The sequence below is a fragment of the Nicrophorus vespilloides genome, unplaced genomic scaffold (assembly GCF_001412225.1).
Source record: "Nicrophorus vespilloides isolate i.1.1-1 unplaced genomic scaffold, Nicve_v1.0, whole genome shotgun sequence".
Lineage (NCBI taxonomy): Eukaryota > Metazoa > Arthropoda > Insecta > Coleoptera > Silphidae > Nicrophorus > Nicrophorus vespilloides.
The window spans coordinates 120718-142943 of record NW_017098882.1 but is presented as its reverse complement, the minus strand read 5'-3'; the positions used below and the strand labels follow the sequence as shown (position 1 = coordinate 142943).

The window sequence follows — 22226 nt, the reverse complement described above, 5'->3', positions numbered from 1 at the left end:
TAGCTTTTTTTAAAATTGTTTTAACAGGTGTCCTATAAAATGATATGATCAACCTTCCAAACAAGTTTAACTATTATAAAGAAGATGTGTTAAAGTTTATGTATGAAGCGAATAGTGCTTCTCAGAATACGTCTGAGTTCTAATAATTATTTGTTTAATGATTTTATTAAAATGCCGATAAATCGATATAGACCTATCAAAATTTCTATTGCATTTTACTTAAAATACATTTAATTTTAGGATTATTAGGAATTGCTGAGGATAAAAAAATCAAATATAATATCATCTACATTTTCACTTTTATTTAGGATCCAAGAAAACATAAAAATACTATATAAATGAATAAAACATTGTGCGTTTTATACAGAAACCAAGTAACAGTTATACATGTATAATATGCAATATAAACAGAATAAAACGTAACATAACATATATTCACACTTATAATATCATCTGAAAATAAACAAAGAACATTTAACAAGTACTAATCAGGCACATCTATATCTTATAATATTCATCTAATAGACATTTCATGATCTGTCCATACTCCCTCTAACATTTAACAATGATTTACTATATTTGTCGTTTTTTTTTTGTACTAATCAACACACTTATATAGTATTAACATTTAGCCATGCAAACAATGAAATTATGCGGACCCTGTTTAGAAAAATGCTTCGCTTCCTCCATATGCCTTTTCAGTGGTATGATTTTGATTTGATTTTCACTAAAAAAATAATTTCAGATTTTCGGATACATGGGGGAACAGTAAGTGAAAATAGGCTTCCATTCCTCTAAATTTTAGTAGAACAGATATGCAAATTCATATTCTTATGTATACATAAATATACGATTTCTATAATATGCAAGTAGTATACGTTGTTCACTATATATGTAAATTAAATATAAAAAAATAGACGAATTTGTTATCCCAAAGCCCATCATTTTCCAAAAAGCAAAAGTTTTCCAAGCTACTATTTATTATGATCATTTTAATTAAGGCCGAATCGTCTCGCTCATTTCTTGTATACTTGTTAACACTTACTTTTTTTTCTTTCTGACATTAAATCAACATATCGAAACTATGATTTAACTGAAAAAAAACTCTATGTTTGGTGAGTGGTCTTCCGGCTCAGTTTAGGATTCGGTATGCGGACGTCTGGCCACCCACTCGGCTATGCTGGGCAGAGCGTAGATTCTGTTCTTCAGCGACTTCATTGCAGGATAATAGTCCAACGAGGACTTTCCGAAAATTGCCTCGAAGTTCTCCAAGGAAACAGCGAAAACAAAGTCGCACCAAGTGATCTGAAACAATGATTTCATGTTTAACAATACCAAACTTCTCTTCTTCACCAACGTACACCTGAGCCAACGGAAAGGCCGTTATTCTCGGAAACAATTTTCTCGAACTTCGATAGGTAGTATGGAATTGTCTCCCTCATCAACTTGGCCTTGCGCTCTTCCTTCTTGATGGGATCCTGCTCCGTTCTCAATTGCCACAAAACTACAAAATTTGAATGAATTAAACTGCAGTTATTTAATTTGTGAGAATATTTACCTTGCTTTAGATCACCGAGTGCGTCGACAAGAGCATCGCATTGCATAGCCTCCCATTCGTCCTTTCCAGCCAGTCCATATTTGTTGGCCAAATATCTGGCAATAGCGTTGCTCTGGTCAACTCGTCTACCATCGATTTCCAAAACCGGGACGATTCCAAACGGCATTCCTGAAATATTCAATATCAATATTAAAAAATTCCAATCCTTGGAATATTTGCATCCATTTCATACCGAATGGAGCAAAATGATAATGATAAAAAAAGGAATAAAGGAAAGGCACATATGTTACAGTATTTTTAGGGGGATTTCGCCAGTGTTTCAGGTTTTACGGAAGATCCCCATTTTATTTATTGCCTACTCCAAACAGCTTCCAAATACAAATTGCCATTGTAACGAAAGATATATATATATATATTTGGTTAGATTCCGCTTTTCCATTTTAATTAAATCAAACGAACGATGTTTAATTTATGTTATTTATCTTGCTGGTGCATTTTAACGGCTCCGTACAAAACAGATCACGGTACGAGATATATTATTTCGATTCATCAACGGTCCTTTGTTTTACGGGAATCAAATGTTTTCATTTTAGCCTGGACAGGTAATCCTGGTTTCTTTCATCCCCCGTAATGCGGGACTTGCAATTATTGCATTTAATTTAGAACGCGCGACCGGAAATGAATTGGTTTAATTAAATCTTTTCTTTGTTTAGTTTCAGGTTTAATTGGATTTCAAAGGGGGGTGATGTGGGATGGATTTTACGGTGCGTGATGGATTGATTTAAGCGCTTTTCCGAAGTTTAACCGTGTTACAATTTAAGCGGGTCACGTGGCACGGGATTCAGGTTTGTAGGCAAGTAGGTTCTTGGATTTGCATACGAAATTTCGTTACTGATGTTTCAATATTTTATTATCAGCGTACGTATTTTAATTGAACTCTCAACGTACTTTTTTTCAATTCGGGCCACTTCTCCCTCGGGATCCTCTCGTCCTGGTACTCGATTCCCGCATAAGCAAATATAAATCTAATATGCTCGGCTCGGCCTCTCGCATTGAAATAAATCAATTTGTAGTTCGGCTGCGACATCCTGAAATCAGAAACATTCACAAACAACATTAATACCAATCGTATCCGTTTGATTACGCTAAGCCAATCTTCCGATATTGCTGTAATATGATTGAATTCACAATATTTTGTGATACATTTTTGCAAATCTCTTAAGATATTGTAGGAACTAATCATGGATTGGCTTATTCCAATTTCTATTTGATTTTCATTTAATCATTTTTAATATTGCACCAGATGTTCTAAAAAGTAGTTTTTTAATTTTAACTATTTTAACAACACTATTGTAGTAACATTTTATGACGACACTATAAAAAACAATGGTTATTAGACTAAAATATATTTCCACTTAATATATCTTAATAAGAAGTAGATCATTCAATCATTTCTGTTGAAATGCTTGAGAAGATTTGCGGCGCATCAGTCTATATTACAAAGAAACTTTCATAGCAAACTTTATTGAAACCGTAGAAGTTATAATATCAAGTTTATTGAAAGATTACAAAGAGAAGTTCATATACAAATGCACCAACAGCTAACTCAATTTTATTATAAATTACGTATAAAGTAATATATATTTAAATAAAATATTTTGAATATGTAAAAAACTACTTAAAAGCTAAAAATAATCATTACTTATATTTTATTAATTAAAATTATGATTATATATGTATTTCTGTTTTTTTGTTGTAATGTTTGACCTATTTATATATTTATTCATTTTTAATATTATATATTTTGGACAGCTAATTAAATTATGTTGTATTAATGTATCAGCCAATTACTATTCATTAAATCTCTCGCATCAATTTGTATTGTTGTGTTTCAAGCATTAATTAATTGAAATAATGTATTCATATGGACAAAATAATAAATAATTAGAAAGAACACGTAAAATATGAAAATATGTATTATATATCAGAGTATTTTATTTGTAAAAAAAAGACGGTATGATTTGCCAAAAATATAAAATATTTTGAAGGCGAACGAATGAAAATATAATTAATTATCATAGTATAAAAGTTGAAAATAAAATAAAGCTTTTGAAGCTCATAAAGCGATGTGGAAAGTTTATGATATTGATTGTTTAACGTGATCTGTTACATGTCAAAATTGGTTTAAAAAATCAATTTTGGAGATTTTTAACTCAAAGATAACCAAAATTCTGGTCGACCTACTGAAGTTTATGATGACCAAATTAATTGAATCGAATCATAATACAACTGTGCAAGAGATTACATAGAGTTTACAAACAACAATTGAAAATCAAAATTGGTACACCTGTTATGTTATATTATATATAAGAATTTTATTTAATTCACAACAATAAGTTAATATAAATGTTTTTTTTTCAATTGGAAATAATGTTAAACAAACTATTGATTTAGTACATTTAATTATTTTATTTTCAATAATATAATGGGTGAAGTAAAAAGTTCTGAGCGTTTTTCGTTAGTGTATATCTCACGATGTATACGTTGCATCTTGTCATTCTATACTTAAAGGCGACATAACCCTTTAAAAAAAGTTCTATGACATTTTTTGTTTAGTGAATCCAGTTGTGTGTTAGAGCGTTCCAAAATGGAGGTAAAAAAGAGAAAATTCGATAGTACCACTTCAGTACCACTACAACCTAGGAGAAAATCGGAGCAGGCGGCCAAATAACAGTGTGTTGTTTATGGACCCAATACAGTATCGAATGCAACAGCAAAATGTTGATTCCAACGCTTCCGTTCTGGTAATATGGACGTCGAAGATTAGACATGCTCTGGTAGTCCAATCGTCGAAAATGTTGATAAAATCATGGAAATCGTCCTGTCGGACCAGCATGCGAGCACTTATTCCATTGTCCAGGAACTGAAGATTAGCCAGAAAAGCGTTTGGAACCATTTGCTGGTCCTAAGAAAAAGCTCGATGTATGGGTGCCACACGAATTGACGCAAACAAACGTTTTGGAGCAAATTGATGCCTGCGTTTCTTTTCTGAAACGTAATGAAATCGACCCATTATTGAAGCGGACTGGCGATGAAAAATGGGTCACATACGAGAGCAACAGGCAAAAAAGATCGTGGTCCAGCCGCGGTAAGCCGGCCAAAACAATCGCTAAGCCCGGATTAACGACCAAGAAGGTTTTGCTCCACTATGAGCGGCTCCCATAGGGCCAATCGCTCAATTCGGACCTATACTGTCAACAACTGACCAGATTGAAGCAGACGCTCAACTAGAAGCATCCTGAATTGGCCAACAGGAAGGGTGCTGTGTTCCATCAAGAAATTGCCAGGCATATCTTTAAAGACGCGCCACAAGCTCCGAGAGCTTGGATGGGAGGTTATATCGCACCTGCCGTATAGCCCAGACCTGGCACCAAGTGATTATCATCTTTTCAAGCTTTTGCAAAATTTTCTTGATGGTAAAAAACAGGCCTCAAGACAGGCTTGTGAAAATGAGCTGGTCAAGTTTTTTTACCAATAGAGACAAGGATTTCTTCAATCGCAAAATTATGAAATTGCCTTCAAAATGGACAAAAGTTATCGAACAAAACGGCGATCTAAATCTGAAAATTCTAACTTTGTGAATTTCGTCGTCGAAGTAAAGAGAAAAAAATCATATAGAGATTCAATTATCCCTAAACTGTGAGTTACATTTGCTTGCTATTAGTGAAGTTTGATAATTACTGTAAACTTGTTATCGCAGTATATTAACAACTCGTTAGCACTGATAGACATTTTAACTTAATTTATCGCATAAAATCCAAAGTAGATGAATTTGTGAAATCAGTTAACACTGTGTTTAATAGAAATCGTATAAATGGCATTGCGGTCCGATTAAAATTACACATTGGTTAATTGCAAGTTAGTTGGCTGCAAATTTTATTGTGTATGCTTGCGTTAATGGTAGTCAATTGTGTTCGGTCGGTGTTAATTTCAGCGACGGCTGTAATTAGTGTGACTCATCCGACCAAATCCAAATCGAGCAAATCAACGTGTATCGCAAATTGGAACTTTCTTCATTGTGTCATTAGTGTGCAACCGTAGAATATATATTAAGACCTCTGTGCTGAAATATTTTGCTCCGCTTTTGGAAAACTTTCCGAGCCACCGCCTCCTCCCGTCACCCGCCTCTCACAACGATGTCGGAAATCGATTGGCGGCGCAGGCAGCCGCGTAATGCATACTAATCCCGGATATTTGTTTTGGCGAATTCCCGTGTCTTAATTACCAAATCCTCGCTGCTGCTGCATCCAAACAAATAAATCGTCACTCTTTATTCAACACAGTTATTATGTAATTTGGTAAATTGAATATACCACACCGACGAAATTGTCTGTTTTCTTAAATTAAATTTACATTAGAAAATCAATTCTACGTATATTTGTACAATTGAATAAATAGTTAATGAGATAATATTACAATCAAATAACGACGTTGAAAAAAAGTAACCACAACCTTTAAAAAATTGATATTGTAAATAATACAATAATAACGAAATACTTAACTCTTTGAGAGGTAGTGCACGCAATGTACCACCTTTTGAACATGTCTAGTAGGGCATTATTTTTGTTATTTCTTGGTGCAAATGCAAAGTTCTACCCCGACTTATGCGATTTCACTCGGACTCACCTATCGCGTAATTACTATCGGGTGTTACTGTACTCTATATCTAAGTTGAAGAAAGAAGCAATGATTTAATTTTGTAATATTAGTATAAACAATTTATTACGTTTCTACAATTAAAGTCAGACCTAGCAGTAAAAACAATACTTATTTATAAGTCTTATGAGATTATGACTATGGTATTCAACGTGAAAAATAATGACTTAATCAAGATAGTTTTAAACGAAAAATTAGACTATAAAAGTGAAGAAGAATATAGAAAAAGAAACTGTGAATATAGATTATTCAGAGAATTTCAATTGAGTTCTTCATAGAAAATTTAGGTCCTTGTAGCGTGAATAGATAATATTAGGGGAACCGGAAAGTAATGTCCTTTTTGCGCATGTAATATTTGTTTATTATTAATCAGATCACTGTGTACTTGAAAGCCGTACCAAACAAATTTTAATATTAAAGTGACTTGTTTACTTGTAAATAATTAAATCTTTTTTGCAATTTTGGATGAAATGGAAAGCTAAATACCAGAAGAGTACATATCTGACTTGTTGATCTATTCTACTCGTATCGATAAGGAAATCCAATAACTTTAGACAATGACGTGTTAAGAGAGTAAGTGGAATTAAATCCGTGTAAGCCAATCGAGGAACTGTCTAACACTCTTAACCAACCTTCGTCGACCATCCAAGAACATTAACCAACCTTCGTCGATCATCCAAGAACATTTGCAACAGATTGGTAAAGTATGCAGAGAAGGTGTTTGGGTCCCGCAAAAGGCGGTTGGAATACATTCCAAAAAATTGTGCTTTCGTTTGGTGGAGTATTCGTGGAATCGTTCATTTTAAGTGCTCAAACCTGGACAAACTGTGAATGCAGACCTTTACAGTGAACAATTGGATCGAGTAAATCAATCTTTAATTGAAAAGTTTGTAGCAAAACAGGCGATATTCTGCCTCACCCACCATACTCGCACGACATTGCATCATCGGATTTCCATTTATTCCGATCACTACTGTAAAAAAATACATTATCTTCCGGTCTCCCTAATATAGTTCTAATCATAAAATGTATGACACTAACCCATACGACAACCTTAATGCAGCACTTCAAGAAACGACACTTCAACATGTCGTTTTTATATAATATATTTTGAGAAGAGAATACATATTTTATTGTTTGGATACCAATATTCCCCTCTGTTGCAGTCATACCAAAAGAAGAATGTCCTGAGTTTCTCAAGTGACATTGTTTATGTGGTACATATTCTTTTTTATTCTTATTTGTATCAAAATTTAGAAAGTTTGCTATATTAGAATCAAAACGATTAGCTTGATTGACAAATTTGAATACCTCACATATTTCATAAATAGTCAATTAAGACCTGAGTTGTAAATAGGTAAAAAGTAAGTAGGATATTTAAAAATTTTACATCACTCGTTTACGTAATATGCAATTAAGTGTAGATAAATTAATTTAAGAAATATTACCTTGGCAACTGCTATACATTAGATATAACGAACTTTACTAAAAGCAAAATTTGTGATCGATAAATTAATCTTTGGAGGCACTTTATATGCTTATTTCTTTTCACTCGCTTCGAAACAATTTTCGTATGGAAATGCCTCGGGAAATGCAATTTCCTCGCTTTTAATTATTGCACTTAAACAAATTTCGGAATAAAACCACCCTTCGCCGACACATTTTAAACGCGTTTTTCACGGTAACAGTTTCTTTTGCTCACATTTTTTTTACAACTTGGCTCCCGCTGGTAACAGGGGAATCCTGTAATTACTGAAAAGGCGCGCTTCAATATTACTGCTCTTCACCTTTATGAGGTATTTCGCGAACGTTTGAAGTCCTCTCCTGTCGTACCTACGTTTTGCGGCCGTCTCGAGATACCCGAAAATAAGTTTTGGTAATTGAGATTGGAACAGAGTTTAGGTCTGTTTGCAACAGCGTCAGAACTGGGTTATAAAACTTCCAGCCTCGTTGTTAAACAACAATTGTCAATAGAAGAACATTTCAATTACAACTTTCTTAAACTAGTATCACCATTTAATATAAAGTTACTTATTAATTTCCAATGTACACGTGTCGATATTTTATTTATAAACAAGATCATACTTTAAATTAATTAAGTGCAAAACGAATTGACTTCAATCAGATCTAATTTAATCATTTTATTATGATTAATCAGATATCTATAAAGTTATTCAATTTAGCAATTATGTTAATTATGTCAAAACATGTTATTAATATAATTGAAATTAAAATTACTTAGTTTTCTCCGTTGTTGCTATTTAATTCATCGCATTTTGTTTATGTAAAGCGATTTCATTACTGCAGATTGTGGCGATGATATTAGTTAGTTTAGTACAGAAAGTTTACACAGTTTTACCCGTAGCTCCGGGAAATGCAATTTCCACGCTTATAATCATTGCATTTAAATGAAATTCCAATTAACCTTTGTATATAACTTTTTAATTATCCTTTATCTAATGTTATATAAGTCAGTTCGTATTGAATGAATGCTGGGTGATAATTTTTATTAGTAATAGTATTATAATTAAAACAAACGTATACAAGTTGTATTTAATTAACCAACCAAAGTAAACTGATATAAAACATTTATTTTTATTTTTAATATATTCTATTACTTGCATATAAATCTTATTTATTCATTAATTTAAAATTATCATAATTTATTGAATTTATCTAGAATCTACGAATTTAACGTTATAGCATTTCATCAATATTTACTGGAAAATTTTAACATAAAATTGCTAAATCGACAGGTAAATAAATTCTGAAAATGAAATGGTATTATTAAAAACTATATTCATTTTTTACCTAGAATTATTTTTTTCCAGACGTAAGGATTCATATATAGTACTAGCAATATTTAGTCTCATTATAGAAATGTATGTTATCAAGTTTTTCTTTTGTATTTTCATTCACACTATTAATATGGTTCATACTGAATCATTCAACTTTGAAATCCAAATATTGATGATATATCAAGAACGTATTTGATATAGACTTTGAAACGAAGAAGTACCTCTAGCCGTGAATGCTTTGTTCCTACTGAAAAGTGCATTAGAAATATCTGGAATAGCCAGAAGGTCAACCCCTACAATATAATGACTTACGGGTTAAAGGCTTTATAATATATAATATAATACAAATAATAAGTATACTTTCATTTATTGAGTTATATTTTTAAATTATCCAATATTTCAATACGATGTAAGGAATCTAATAGCTTACTATTTTTTTTTAGATTATTGACATAGTTATTTCATAATAGTTGAACTGAAGCAGCTGAAAATGGAACGGAATAATTTAGAAGAAAGTGAAGATATTTCCGTTTGAACTTGCGCTTGATTTCTTTTTATATGAGCTTATTTTTAGCCTTTTGCGCTTTTGTGCCGTATTTAGTTTATCAATACATTCGCGTGTCTGGTATCCGTACACTTTGCTAATTTATAGTAGAACTATTTCATGTCAGATAAATGTTTTTACCTGCATCTTGAACCTTAAATACCCTTATTTATTGAACTATGACACTATGTATATTTTATATACATATACAAATATAATATTTTTAATATTATAACATTGATTTTGTTTCATTTTGCAAAGAGAATTTCGATCCCGAAATATTTTTTTTATAACATCTATTTTATGGATGGGCAAAACAACATATTATTATCATTAAATTTAATTAAATCTATGTGGACAGATTAGAATATAGCAATTTATGAGTCTGAATGAATATGTTTGATTTACTAGCACTTGAGGACATATCGGTGTATTGCGTGATTGTACGCAATGTATTTAATTGGAATCACTGGAGTATCAATGTTGACGTAATCCATGACTATATTGCTTTGAGGATGGATTGTGAATACATATTTCTTCGGGGTGAGTTGTCTCTTTGCAATATCCACCTGCGGTAATATTTTGTTGTTTAGAGTTGCATCGTGAAGGTTACATTTCGTTTTGTTAGGTTTCATACTCCATTATTTGAGCCAGTGTTCAATCTGATTGCAAAGCACATTAGTACTGTGTCATTTGAGAATGTAGCAACAGTTGATTTATGTGGTGTTGGAAGATCCTATGTTTAAATGAATAGATAACAATTCCGAGTACACTTCCTTGCGGTACTACAGATCCAATTGAAAATAGTCAGAGATTTCTTCTTGCAACTTTATCCCAAACAATATTTTGAAGAAAGTGTACATACAATATAGGGCAACGTTTCTAACCAAAACTTACGGGGGGCCGGGAAATTTGCATTTATTTTAATGGTTTCGGTTAAAGAACTTACGATAGGAATGAATTGAGTTCGATATTCGAGGTTTCACTATATGTATAATTATATATAAATTATTTATAGTAAATATAGTAAATGGATTGTTAAACATAATTGCATAAATTTATGTCAAAATAAATATAATGTCAATGTAGAAATTAATCAATGTCAGTAGAACTACGTGAATATTTTCTGAACATGTGACATAGTTTATATAAATAGTAAAAACGTTAATCATCAGTAAAACCAAAGGATTTATACCACTCCACAGGATAATTTGTAGACAAGTTGGTATACAGTTTACAAACTGAATATTTTATTCATAAAACAAGCGAACAAAGTTTACGGACCATCTGGTGAGTAATTTCCAAATGTATCAAAAGCTTCTGCGAAAATGTGCATTCATGCGTTCAACATGATATAAATCCGATATTTTCTGAATGGTTTGCGTTTCGAGCAAATATTTGTACATAATTAAATTATCGATCTGTATGAATTGCCGATAAAAATAGTTGTTTTCCATAATTGCTGAAATCACTGTGTGTATTTTGAATATAAAAAAAATAATGCATTGACGTGAAAGAAGTTTATAGATTTTAAGGTTAATTATGCGGTTTTTGGGGTTGTGGCATTAGATTGACCTTACACTACTTTATTTTTACTTTTCCCCTGTCGCTCTAATTGGAAATACCATCCACGCGATTTTTTTTCTTGTTGTTGTTATTGGGGCTGGCGGATGTTAAAGGTAAACAGTTTCACGTCCTACTTTTCAAAACATCAAATAGAATTGGAATTGGAGTCATTTTTTGTCCGCCCTAATTACCTCCCATTCACGTAATAGTGAATCGCAATTCTTCCACTTTCTGGAATAATATTAGTGCGTTGTTTCTCTTCAATTAGAGCAAATATTTACTGACGTAATCCAAGTCGACGGGTGGCATCCACGCACGAAGGCACGTGACAGTTTATAAATTGGTTATTTCAGGAATAAACTCGTTTTAGGGATGGATATTGCATGTATATATACATGTCATCATCTCGGACTCACAATAATACGGGATGAAGTGAAACGATTCAGAGATGGATAGAGTAATTTCACGTTTTCAGGCACGTTCATTGTGTAATTAACGCATGTTTGAGTTTGCTTAGTAAGATATATCCAGTATGATTTACAACCTAAATCGAATTATTGCGTCATTAACAATTTATAATCAAACGTGCTCGCGTATTTCCCTCGACGAAATTGCTTTAATGCAACATCAATGCGACCATCGAAAAATATGTATTACAGTCGAGAAATTGAATTGGTCACGTTTCCAATTATCAGTTTTTTCTTTATGTTGTTTTGCCTCAATCCATTCACGTTGAATGAATCAGCACAACAAACAAAAACAGATACGTAAATGGCAATTGATGGGTTACGTTAAATGTTTTTGAATGTTATTTTTTCACTTTACCCCAGCAGGAACTTGAGCGACGCGAGTTGTTCTATTAATAAATTCTTCAAGGATCCTTCGTGGATTGAAAGCAATCAGATTTTCTCTGCTGTCAAAATGTTTGTGATAATACAATGAGGAATATATGTTGGAAGTGGTATTTCTGGACAATGGCTACTTAAAAAGCATTAAACGAAAACAGAACGTCAAAACCTGGAAAGTCTTGAATACTGTTTATACAGCAATCGTTGAAAACATTCAGTACAAATAGTTGCAGAGTCTGCGAGTGGAGGAAATGAAAACGGCAGACAAACAAACATAGCATTGATTTTTTCCTTATTATGCTTTGTTTGTACGTATTCAACATCTATTCAAGCTACCTATATAATAAAAGGTAATATTTTACAGGTAAAACTTCAATATGGAAAAGTTCGAGAGAGAACTTTCTTGATTTGCTAGCAGGTTGATAAAAACTTTTTTAAGCCAAAGAAATATCTATATCATTGAAACAATTTCAAACAGAATACATTTTCACGTAAAGCCTTTGTCATCATGCGCAAAATTAAAAAGTGACGCGAAAATATTTAAAGATCATTAATTACATTATTTTATAAAGACGTCCAAAGCGCAATATCAAAATTTAATTATCGTCATAATTTTGGTGTTCCGCGGAAGTTTAATTGTAGACTAAAGTATGCCTTATCCCACAAATAGAGCAGAAAGCACGGCAAAACAACATTTCTGGTACTGTGAGGAGAACGATAGCCGTAATCACACGCTTTTTAGGTGCTGCAGATGGCTTATAAAGAAACACGAGGCAGAGGCGGAATTCATAGTATGAAAATGCTGAAGAGTGCAGATAGCTGGGAGATTGTAGCAGCATGCATAACAGAGTAAAGAAGAAGACGAGCGGAGGCTGCAGAGGGCCTACGAGGACAGTGGCAGTGGAGGCCAGCACTAATGATCCAAGGGAAGTGCCAATCAGGCAAAGACAATCAGCATCGCAAAGTAGTACAGTGATACAGGTCCTGTATGCTGATGAAGAAGAGGAGAGGTTTTAGTGCGGTAAGAAACCCACAGTACCACGACTCCACCCGTGATCCCTATGTAATGTTTCCTCTCCTCTACAAAAAAAGTGTGCAGTGAGTTAAAATAAAATGTTGAAAAACAGTGGTATACATAATAGTAATTAAACTATTTGAAATAGAAACGCTTAATAAGTATATAATTTCCCTGAGTTGTATTACTAACATGAACATTTATTGGAATTCGGATTGATATATTGTAAAACTTTAGGATACAAATGTATGTAGCAAAGGAAGATTGGAATCACATAATAATGTTCTGACTATTAAATAGATTTACAATGGCATGACAAGACAAATAGTGCATTCATTTTATCCACATTGTTAACTACTACTTTGATTAAAAGTACTTGTACATACATTTATATTAATTATTGTAAAATTTCTAACCCAGTGGCGGAAACACGCGGCTCTTTGAATGAGTAATTGCGGCTCTTATCATTGTTAAAGAATAATTGGTTCGATTGGTCAGCACACGGTACTCATCATTGCGTGCGGCTATTCGTTCCAAAAAGGTTGCTGACTTCTGTTCTAACCGAATATTATTTGACTAATATAGGAGCATATTTACATTTAATTTACCTATCGTCACTTTCATTACGCAACGATTATTTTCATTACCTTATACTTAGGACAAACCAGCAATTTTTAGTGAAAAATATTAAAGCCATGAATAAAAACCGTTTCATTTTCTTCGTACACAATAATATAAGACAGGATCTAAAATTAAAAAGTATATACCGCTTTTGTTCTTCATAATTAAGAAAAATACAATACATACAGATTTCCAAGCATAAAAATATATAGTCATATAATAATACAATATATAACATAATTGTATACCAGTATAATAGACAACATAGCAATACTTAAATATAGACCTACTTAATATTTAATGGTATTTTAAATACATTTAAAATAAGTACAGAAATAATTTTCTAGTGCGGGTAATCGATTCCGCATAGTACCAGGACTGTTTGAAACCAGACTAATCGAAAAATTAAATGCATACAACAATAAGACTTATATAAAATAGAACTCAAAATAATGTATCAAATCTCAAAGAATATTTGTTGTCTGCTGTTGTGTGGCAAATATTAGGATTTTAAATTCAATTCAAATGGTTTACAACACTTTTATTGCTAAATATTATAAATTAAACTAAGTGTTCCCACGGAATTGGATTGTTTATCCGTAATAAGATTCGATCGCTGCTCTCGATTGGTTTTGTCCACTCTGCGTCTTATACTTTGTATTAATTTATATAAAAGAAGTATTCTAACTACGTCATTGCTCGCATCAATACACTTCATATGGATGGACATAACAGTTTATCTACATTATAAAATTTATGACCACTAAAGTTTTTGTTTAGTTTTTATCGCAATCTAAACATATTCAATTCAATCCGTACTCTCTTTGAACAAAAAATAGTTGTTCACCTTAATACAGAAAGTGTACAAACTTTGAACTTTACTGGTGTATATTGAACCTATGATGTATCTGTTTGGGGCTTTATGTATCGACTAGGAAATACTCCTCGTAAAATTGAATGCTCAACATATACCTATATTGATAGTGATGCAATATAGAAATGCGTTTTAGACGACAATTTATCAATATATTGAATTTATAATAATACATATAAGTAATCATAATTTTCTCATTAAACTTTGAAATTTCATTATTGTTTCAATTTCACTGCGGATAACAGTGTTAGATATATATCAGCGGCAAAGTTGATAATTCTACATTCTATATAATGACTAGTTAATGTGTATAATTCCATAAAGGAAAAAGACATTGTGTATAACGAGCAGTGTCGTAGCAATGTGCAGCGGACACGTAATAACCCCTAGATATTTTTTTAAAATTAAGACGAAATCTTTTTGGTAAACCAAATTCATATTCGATGGGCCACCAAATTAAAATTTGTCTCAGTCATTTAAATAAAACATTACGTGGAGCCCACGAATTCAATAAAAGCCCATTAACTTTGCTCACACATTTGCTCATCTCACTTCTTGTTACGCTACTGATAACATGTTAAACTTTCTACATAGTTTATGTATTTTATATCATGGTGAAAACTTTCAGAAAAATAAATTTAGTTGAACTAGCTGAAAACTGAAAAAACAACAGCATAAATGTAAAATACATCGTAGAAGAAAGTATGAACAACGTTGTATACGTATTTCATTCATTTTGTTTTCTATGGATGCTTAAATTAAATGAATAAGTGAAAACATCTATAAAGTTACGAACAAGGAACGTATATCACAAAATGCACAAACAGCCAATTAAATTCTGAATGTTAGGAAATAAATTAAATGACAAAGCGAAGAAAGGGAACCCTATAATGAGCTGAAAAATAAAGTCCTTTTTATACCATTTTCAACTTAACAAGCTACGAAATATAGTTGTAAAGGAAACATAAAATGTGACGAACAATAAAACAATTATGAAACAAATGTAATATTCTAAACTCATTTGTTTTTAGTAATACTCTCACTTGTATTAATACGTCCAGTAGAGATTGATCATACAACCTAAAATTACTAATTTAGATCAATTTATTGAGCCATTATTGAATTTTCGGAAATTATTATTCTATAAACTCCTATCTTGGAAAAATAATAACAAAAAAAATACAATAATAATCTTTATTATCCTGGTAAACAATTTAGTTTATGTAAAATAATTTGCAAGTACTGCCCATTCAAATATCATTAAGAATAAATGATGCTTAACTTTTAATTGCTGTCAAGTATCCATTCATTTTTATTTAATTTGTAATTAGTTGCTCGTTATGAGTAATAATTCTAGGTGTTAGTTGTTTTAAATCGATATAATTCACATATTTTAAAAGCGACAGGACAGTCTAATGCAAATAAACTATTATCGTGTTTGACCTCTTTTAGTTTAAAAGGGCTATAGAGTAATTATTTCAATATTGAAATGTGCAAATAAAAAATACAGGTCCATTTAGTACGAAAGGCAGACAGCAATCGGGAAAACGTGGCAATTATTTTAATGCATTGGAGTAGTTTACAGTGAAGCTTGTACATCCGATACCATAGACTACATCAAATTGCAGATGCATCATATAAAAGACCAACAGCAAAAATAGGAAAAAAAAACTATGTACAATAAAAGTATATACCTGATTGATTTCTTTGTTTTAATTAAATATAAGTGTATAATAAGTATGTACAATATTTTTTTTATCATAAAAACGTATTAAAAACATCATTGATTTTGATCATTTACATTGTTAAAGATTTAACTATATTTACACGGAATGTTAAATTATTATGTACTAAAGCGAGTAATATCGATTTTATGTCTACAAAATACAATAACTGGCCATCATTTTACAATTGTCAATAGCTATATCCATCAGATTATGTTTTACAGCCCACTCATCTGTGGCTAATACACGTTACTGGCTTGTCATTCTGAATTGGAAATGACATCTTGTATTCTCCCCAATGGATACATAAATTTAATAACGGATGCGAGTATATTTAACAGATATCTGCAATTGAAATACATATACAGCTATACTAAGCTATAACTAAGCTTCGAAATAACGAAATTTCAAACAAAATGACTTTATTTATTGAAAATGATCATGATTTAACAAAAACTATTATTGTTAAACGACAGTGTTAAATGCAATCCTTCATAATTGAAGGAGAAACAGCACAAACAATCAACTTTAGACTCAAATTTCTAAATATGATTTAGAGTTGAAGTTGACTATTTATTTTTAACTCTGAACACAAATTTTATGAATTTCGCGTGTCTTGATAATTAGCCTATCAGCTATTTTATTATAATCTTGTGATAAGTTTTGCGTGTGTGTTATAAACAACATTTTACTCCCACAGTATAAATCAATAATTACTATATTTCACAACATATTATAACTATGAATTCGGAACTCTCTTATGTGGACACAAAAATGATGAATATTGAAGTTTAATTTTTATAATTTCGAAATATGTGATATTAAATAAATTATTGGATGTTTCTCACGCCTTCAAGAACTAGTATTCATTTTTGGGTAAAAAAATATTGAAATCAATATCAAATTCTTATCCAATCAAAATAAAACTACAACATTTATTCCAATATAAACTGAATATGTACTAGATAGAACAAATTACATGCAATAATCATAACAAATAATTAAATTCAACAAGAACATAATGGCTATTAATAATTTTAAATTAAGTTTAAGAAATTTCCTTATGTAGGACATTAAACGAAATAAATTATATTAATCAGAACATAATCAGCATTCATTTTAAATGTGTGTATCACTGAAAGAGAATTTAATAACGTGAATAAATACTTTCGTATTATGAAAAACGTTGCGAAGAACGGGAAAACTCTGCATTTAATTATAGGACAACAAAAGAAACTTCTATAAAGGAGCTCTATGAGTAAAGAGAACTATTATTGGTTTGCTTATGAAGCGAACAAGCATTTTAGGCATTTAAAGGTTTTCGTGTTTTTCAAAGAACTATTATATATTAAAGGAAGATTTAGTAGTGCGTCTTAGATTAAATAAAATATTATGCAATTATTGTGAATAAAAAAATATTTAATAATACATTTAATACATTGTTAATAAATAAAATAATAATATTTACTACAATAATTACATCACAATATTTAAAAAATAAGATCAGTTGAAATGCAATGTTACAACCATTTCGTCTTAATTTTCTCCCATGTATTCTCAAGGTTTTCTGAATATTTTTTTACATATATCCAACTTTTCTTTCTGTTCTTACCAAAACTCTTTGAAACTACTTTCGGCAACAGTGTTTATTTCACTATAATGTTTTAAGTATGTAGCAAACGGTATTCTTCTAGTTATAAATTTCAGACAATCAATTGTTTTGATCAATTCTAATCTTTCACAAGATTAGTTGTAACTTCTAATTAATAATTTTATTCTAGCTATTGTGTTTTTAAATGTTTCTTTTTATTTGCTTCTTCAGGTAATGTTAATATTTCAAACGAATCATCTTCTTTGCTTTCGATTGAGTTCACTGGTACCTCTTAATTGGCCATGTCTTCATTTAGAGTACTCACTGTTTGCACTTGCTTAGTTCTGCAACATCTAGCAAAGTGTCCCTTCCTTTTGCACTTAATACATTCTTTGTCAAATGCTGGGCATAACTTCCTGCCATGTCTTGTTCCACATCTCTTACAAACACATTTATCATCTTCAGACTTCTGTTTCTCAGTCTGTTCTTTAACTTTATGTTTTACTGAATCTACTTGCTGCATATCATGAAATTTTAACGATTCTAATAGATTTTCTGTCTGTTCATTGGTTTTGCATATATCTATTGCTCTTTCCAATGTAAGCTCTTCTTCAGATAACAGTTTTAATCTTACCGCGTCATTCTTTATTCCAGTGACCAGCTTGTCTCTTATAAAGCTATCTTCTAATTCACCAAATTCACAATTTTTACTTCTAAGTCTTAATGCTCTTACATAGTCATCAATTGTTTCTTCAGTTTTATATTCTCTTTTGAAGAACATGAACCTTTCACATGTAACATTTGTCTTGGGAATAAAATATTCACTGAACTTTTCCTTTATCACTTGTAGGTTTTTTTGATCTATCTTAGATAATCTAAAGGTATTGTAGATGCTGATAGCCTCTGATCCAATTATTGACATGAAAGTAGCCACTTGCATTTTTTTATTCTTCTTTTTAAGGTTAGATGCTGTTTCAAACCATTCGTACTGCTGTAACCACGTTTCCCATTCAACGGCCATATTTTCGCTGTTTTTTATTTGCAGGTAATCTGGTGGATTAAGTATGATTGCTTCTTCGATTTTTGTATTTTTGTTTATTTGCTGGTATTTTGGTAGTTCTGGTACTTGCAAAGCGTCTGGGTCTTCCGACATCTTTAATTTGTTATATTCTTGTTGTTATCAACTTGTCCTCGATTATCTTTAATATAACTATGATTAAATACAATGTAAGCGTAATTACAATCGATATTGTAGTGACTGGTATTCACTAGTACTAATTTTACTTCATGGTTCTGTAGTTGTTGCAGCCTAACGTTGCCTCTAGCAGTATCAACGTGAAAGTATCTTTTAAAAGTTATCCATCTACATCTTTTTTTTGCTATTAAAATGAACGATAGAAGTTTTTTTATTATACATATTGATTTATAAACGTTGTAGTATATAAAATAAAATTGTAACTGTTCTAAATATTTATTTAATTTAATTTACGATAATGAACACGGAAATACAATGTTCGTTTTAATGTATATAAAGATTACAAATAATTGTTTCATTTTTTATTAATACCAGTAAACGCGATTAATTATATGGAGAATGCATTATGAGAGTATCGTGTTATAGTATTACTGTAATTTACTGTACTATTTTTTTTAGAAAATAAACATAATAAAACCTTAATACAACAACAATAGAAATAAAAAGTCAACTGTCTATTGATTATAGGTCTTTCTACTTATTGTTTTAATAAACTCATCAAAAAAAAAACATAATAAGAAATATTAAATTGATTTGCTGCAAAGGGATAAATTTGTATTTAACTGAATTAAAGTTTAGTTTGTTTTTAAATTTTCTTACTGGAATGTTTGAATATAAATATATTTATTAGGCCTAGTCTGAGTTTTTATATAATTAATTTGTTTGCAATAAATATTGTTATTAAAATGATTGAATTGATGTGATATTAAAGTTTTATGGGCTTTAAACATTTGTATCGAGAATTGATCAAATAGCTCTGCTATAATATAAAAGTAGAATGGCTGTATCGATTATATTGAGAATTATTTACTTTAATAGTGCCTTCAATGGATCTAATGATAGCTTTTATTACCACATAATATGCTCTTTAGCTGATCTGTCTGAATTCAAACAACTAAATACACACGAAAATAAATTGTAATCGAATTTATTTTGCTCGATTAATATTAACTTGTTTAGAAAATTTCCAAGCGGATTGATGAAAGGCGGACTATGCGAAGTATTGCTGTACAATAAATGGTAATAAATCAAGGTTTATCAATATTGCCGTGGATTAAAATAATTATTTGTTCATAAAATGTAGTTTTAATTTGTCTAAAATTATTCTTTTTAATATCTAACTTTAACGAGCTTTTCGTAATAAACTGTTTCATTTCATATATGAAATCTCAGTTGCATCTTCAAATTCGAAATTATGAAATATGAAATTGTTATTGGATTCGAAGGATTTGAAGTACTTTAAATGGATTTGTTAATAGGTGATTACTGAGAAATTATAGTTTCTTGAGGTTTGATATTTAAGTAAGTCGAATTGATCAAATAACTCTGTTACAGTATAAACGTCGAATGGCTGTATCGATTACATAGCAAGAAAATTGGAATTATTTACTTTAATAATGTCTTCATTGGTTCTAATGATAGCTTTTATTACCGCATAGTATGACCCTTAGCGGATGAGATGATAATCCAAAAATATCAAGGAAATACTGTGAATGGGGTTCTCACTCTCTCTTTCTTTCCGCTCTCACCCTATCCATTTTTTTTTGTAGCGTGCTTCTCACCTTGGCATTATCGAACAGTTTGTCAATAGAGCGAAAGGCCTGTGGCGAAGCTGCACACGCGGAATAAGAATTTAGGGTTGCGAAAAGTAGGAAGTAAACGAGAATACATAAATTCTGAAAGCACAACTTCTATTAGCGAGCCGCATTCGGGGCTATGCAAATGACCGATTTTCTTTTTAGTTGTTTTAGTTGCGAACGAGATTAACGTGCGTGTATCGCCAGATTTGCATAAGCTTTAATCCATAACAGAGAAAGCTCACAAGAATGGAGAGCAAGCACGTAACCGATATAAGGTTCAGATATACATGTGTATATATATATATAATATACATATATAGATATAGAAGAGAGTGTGTGTTAGGGTCATTGCGGGGGTGGCATTTTCCATTTGACCTTATCAGTACGAAACTCGCACGCCTTCTTCCAATCTCTAACCACCACCCTTCCTCGCGCATTCCCTAATCGCGCTTAGATTACTCACCTGAAATTAATCTGATTACGTTCCCAGGTTTATTTCGGTATAGGGAATACATTTTTATTGAAGTTAAAGCAAGGTCTGGTTTATTTCTATTATCAACTGATAAGTGACGTGGGCGAAGCGAGCCAGGCCAACTAGGTAATTGGTAGCGAAGAATTGCCGATTGACGTCACGTTGATTGGTGTCAATAGAAACGATCATCGGTTTTAATTATATTAAAGTATGTATAGAAGGAACGGTATACTGGATAAAATGCGTACTCGAAGTAATCCGTAAAAGTTCAGATGACATTCGTTTCGGATTGAATTACATTTTGCGCTGAAAGCATTGTTGTGTACGAAAGTTTCGAGTAATTACTTTTCGAGATGCATGCGCGGAAATGCTGCGATCCGGGTCCCAGCCGATGAGTCTCTGAACTTTCCGTTGAGAAAGTACCTAGGAAATTGGAGCCCAATACGTCCCTGCTTCCTCGGTTAGAGGGTTGCAATTGAAATTCGGAGTTAAATAATCGAACGCTACAAATGTAATAAATCTAAATTTATCTCGCTTTGCGTGCGAACTTTATCATATTCGGAGATCTAACTGTGCGGCGGGGGAGTCGACCGAGCGATCGTTCATCATTGGAGAAACTTTAAAGTGCCATTAAGCACATTTCGAGCACGGCCGGTGGTTTCTATTTGAAACATTCACCGCCCACCCGTGAAACCGGAAATTGAAAAATATTCATGCATACGTTCCGCTCTTCCTTTAAAACCTATATCTATATAATGATTCTGTTCAGTTTTACCTTCTTCTTTTGTATTATTTATCGCCGAGCTTTACTTGTTGCGAATCCCCCTCTTCCTCACGTTTGTATCTCTGCGTGTATATGTGTGTGTGTGTAAACGATGGTAGGTTCGATATTTTTTGCAGGGGGTTGGTTTTCCGGAGGTGGCGATGTGGTGGAGGTCTGCACTGAGCGGCGGCTTCGAGGCTACTGCCAGGATGCCGGCGGCGCAACGCCACCCCCGCGCCATCCCCCTTTTTGCTCGAGAGCGCTTAACGTTCGCAGCTTTCGCGTCATACTCTACAGATAA

The 22226-nt window shown here is 31.8% G+C and overlaps 2 protein-coding genes across 2 annotated transcripts; both read right to left on the bottom strand.

The window, feature by feature from the left end:
* Positions 1–668: 668 nt before the first annotated feature.
* On the bottom strand, positions 669–22196 carry LOC108563434 (glutathione S-transferase-like). Its single transcript, XM_017922109.1, has 5 exons — positions 21938–22196; positions 2507–2646; positions 1559–1726; positions 1362–1504; positions 669–1305 (listed from the first exon to the last, which is right to left on the bottom strand). Exons 2-5 carry the CDS (start codon positions 2643–2645, stop codon positions 1138–1140), a joined length of 618 nt encoding a protein of 205 aa, XP_017777598.1. The 5' UTR covers position 2646; positions 21938–22196; the 3' UTR covers positions 669–1137.
* Positions 17741–19164, bottom strand: LOC108563433. Its single transcript, XM_017922108.1, has one exon. It carries the CDS (start codon positions 19006–19008, stop codon positions 18148–18150), a length of 861 nt encoding a protein of 286 aa, XP_017777597.1. The 5' UTR covers positions 19009–19164; the 3' UTR covers positions 17741–18147.
* Positions 22197–22226: the final 30 nt, after the last annotated feature.